The sequence below is a fragment of the Rutilus rutilus genome (assembly GCF_951802725.1).
Source record: "Rutilus rutilus genome assembly, chromosome: 4".
Classification (NCBI taxonomy): Eukaryota; Metazoa; Chordata; class Actinopteri; order Cypriniformes; family Leuciscidae; genus Rutilus; species Rutilus rutilus.
The window spans coordinates 31,621,237-31,624,423 of record NC_140212.1 but is presented as its reverse complement, the minus strand read 5'-3'; the positions used below and the strand labels follow the sequence as shown (position 1 = coordinate 31,624,423).

The 3,187-nt window shown below is 34.4% G+C and overlaps 1 protein-coding gene across 1 annotated transcript; it reads right to left on the bottom strand.

The window, feature by feature from the left end:
• Positions 1-1,300: 1,300 nt before the first annotated feature.
• LOC311289735 (complement C1q-like protein 2) lies at positions 1,301-2,918 on the bottom strand. The gene is made up of 4 exons (XM_084407975.1): positions 2,588-2,918; positions 2,352-2,402; positions 2,128-2,259; positions 1,301-1,927 (listed from the first exon to the last, which is right to left on the bottom strand). The coding sequence occupies exons 1-4, from the start codon at positions 2,904-2,906 to the stop codon at positions 1,647-1,649; spliced, it is 783 nt and encodes a 260-aa protein (XP_084264101.1). The 5' UTR covers positions 2,907-2,918; the 3' UTR covers positions 1,301-1,646.
• Between the last annotated feature and the right edge of the window lie 269 nt (positions 2,919-3,187).

Sequence of the window (3,187 nt, the reverse complement as noted above, 5' to 3'; positions counted from 1 at the left end):
TAATAAATAATATGATTTCAGATTTGTAAAGATTGTGTAATAAGAAGGACTGGGTAAAAAATATTGATTTCTTGATTTTATTCGATTCTTAAATCCCAAGAATCGATTAGTCATCCTGTTTTCAGTTGATGAATGAATGGAACGTTGTAGCACACATCCCATCCAATAAACCATTGCGGAAATCTTTGTGCTTTGTTACTATTGATATGAAACAAACTCTCAGATTTCAAATTACGTCCATTTTCTTACGGAATTCAAAAACATAATTACCGTTTTTGGCGCTGTGGCGTGAGATCGCTCTGGCTCAGCTTAAGAGAAAATAATACCAGTTACAGCGCGAAATAAACATGAATGAGCACCTGAAAGTGTACTAAAAGATAGAGTACAACTTATCGAAATCCGTATCATGTCACATGGAATCGCTCAATCAGTGTTTCAACTGTGGAAAGACGTCAGTAAATCAGCTTGTAAACAATGCCATGTAACGTCACATTTACCTCAGAAAAACCATATCCAGTAACCATAAACTTGTTAGTTAGCTAGAAAAATTAACTCTAGAGAGAAGTATTTAGCTAAATATATGCACCATATTACATATTCATTATTATTTTTAATGTTCTTCAATATTTAATGCATGTTTGAATAAATCTGGCAGGTTTTTACGACGGCCACCATTTAAATCTTTATATTTCATATAACTTTATTATCATAAAAATAAATAAGTGTAATTTAAGTGTTTTACAAATCAGTTGACCTTCAATATTATAGTAGGCTAATGAAGCGTATAGGCTACAACTGACCATAGTTTACAGCATTAGTTGAGAGATTTGTTTTCCTTGAGAAAATTTGCCATGTATTGTACCTGATATCCAAAATAATCAATATTGAATCGAATCGAATCGAAATCGAATCGAATTGCAAGCTTGTGAATCGAATTGTGAAATTTGTGTCAATACCCAGCCCTAATAATAAGGCTCTGCACTGCACTGAACATCCCCCTTTCCACAGCGGAAGAAAATGAACTTAGGTTGTTTTAAAAGCTAAAAATGTATCACAGCTTTGGTAAGAGACCAAAACAGACAGGATTTATGCATTTTGTTTGTTCTTTGTGTCATGTATGACTATTGTGCATCAAACATAATACTTTATCTTGCAAATGTGCTGTCCTAATTATAAATAAAAAATTATGCCACCACATAATCAGTTATTTTGATTGATAAGCATATCATGAGTGTTGCAAAGCAAGCATTCTTGGGGAAATATTCATGACAATATAAGGAAAATAAAATGCCACAATGTCTCTTTATTCTCTTATTTATGTAAGATGAAGAGGTACAGATCAAGGATCAGTAAAAATAAAACTATACTTAAAAAAATATTATTTAACATTATTGGATTTACTGCTTTAATAAAACACTTTTGAATCACATGTGATATTCATAGTCTGTCTCAGTGCTGAAACTATTTATATAAAGTTACATGTATAGACATCTCAGACTTTTATACATTTAATCTATTGCAAACTTAAAACACACATTAGTCCTTATTAATATTGCTTAATCATGTTAATGATTCTAAATCATTTCCATCTTATATCATACGCTGAAGGTTCAGTATTATTGGAATCACATTCTGCAAAGCTCCTGTTATCTTAAGGGAAACAGTAGGAAACCACTGAAAGTGTTGTGGTTATTGTAGCTATCATATATCCTCCTGTCAGACCAAAGTCTCACATAGACAACATCTCCAACCTCCAGGATCAACACAACTCCATTCGAGGAGTTTAACCAATGCTGAGGCTGAGAATCAAATGCAATAACCACACGCTCTCCATTCTTAACAATGGATGCAGTTGCTGTAGTTCCACCGTTACCAAATATAGAGAATCTGAACATGTACGCTCCTTTCAGCGGGGCTGTGAAAACACCTAAATCAAATAACAAGAGATACAGAATCAGATGTTTCCTCTATGATCGCTTAATTACCAAGCACACTGTGTAAGTTTTGAAAGATGGCAGATCATTTAATTCTCTAATACACATTACACAACTGCAGAGAGGTCTGAATGGAGCAGAAGAGTTTTCATTATTATAAACTGAGTTTATGACTCATTTCATTGATCATTACCTGTAATTGGGTTGTAAGCATTCCCTATGTTTGTGAAGACGTTCCTGTAGGTTAGTGTGATTTCAGTGGTAAAAGGACCAATATTTCCACTGCCAGATTGCATCAGTGCAGCTGAAAAAGCAATCTCTCTGTCTGTTGAAAAACATAAGAAATATTGTGATATATTACTCTATTACACTGAGAATGTATAGACTGAATCAAACATCATTCAAGCACACTTTCACCTCTATTTTCCTTTCTCAACCCCACTTGACCCAGAGTAAGATTTGAGATTTCTGTGAAGGAATAATGATTCTGTTAAATTACATTTACACTGTTTATTGTAATAGATAACACAATTTACACAGTATACATTCAATTTTATACTAACATTTACACATATGCAACAATATGCAGTGTATTTAATTGATGTTTTACTTGGAGGATCATTGATAAAAGAGTGAATGTTTTGTTGAGGTACCATCATTTTTCTTGTTCAGCTCTTCCAGGATAAACGTCTGTTGCGTCTCTAAAGCTCTGATGTTCGCTTTCTGCTCTGTAACGGTGGCGGTCAGTTCTCTCAGCGCTGCATGGATGTCACTGAAGCACAGATGGTAGTTTTGTTGGCTGTCAGTTGAAGCTTCATCTCTCAAAGTGTCTGTTTGAGGTGGATTCTGTCTTCCGTCCTCAGATCTGAGCTGTTGACTGATCTCATTCTCATTGAGTCCTCCATCTACCTGATGCTGTACGACACACACAAAGGTTTCCAACAGCAGCAGTAAACATACTAAACCCTTCATTCTTCACTGATGTTCGTTTCCAGCTTTTGTTCTGACAGCCTCTCATGTTGCTTTTATAGTGTCCTGATTTATTGTCTTTTGTACATGATTTACATTGCTTCAGATAAAAAAGTAGTTCAAGTTAATGTTAAAGGAATGTTCCGGGTTCAGTAGATGTTTATCTCTATTCACAACATTTGTGACACTATGTTGATCACAACAGAAAATAACTTTGACTCAAAAATGTTTTTGTTCTTTTAGTATTTTGTATATAGATCGATCGATCGATCAGTGGTCGGCAT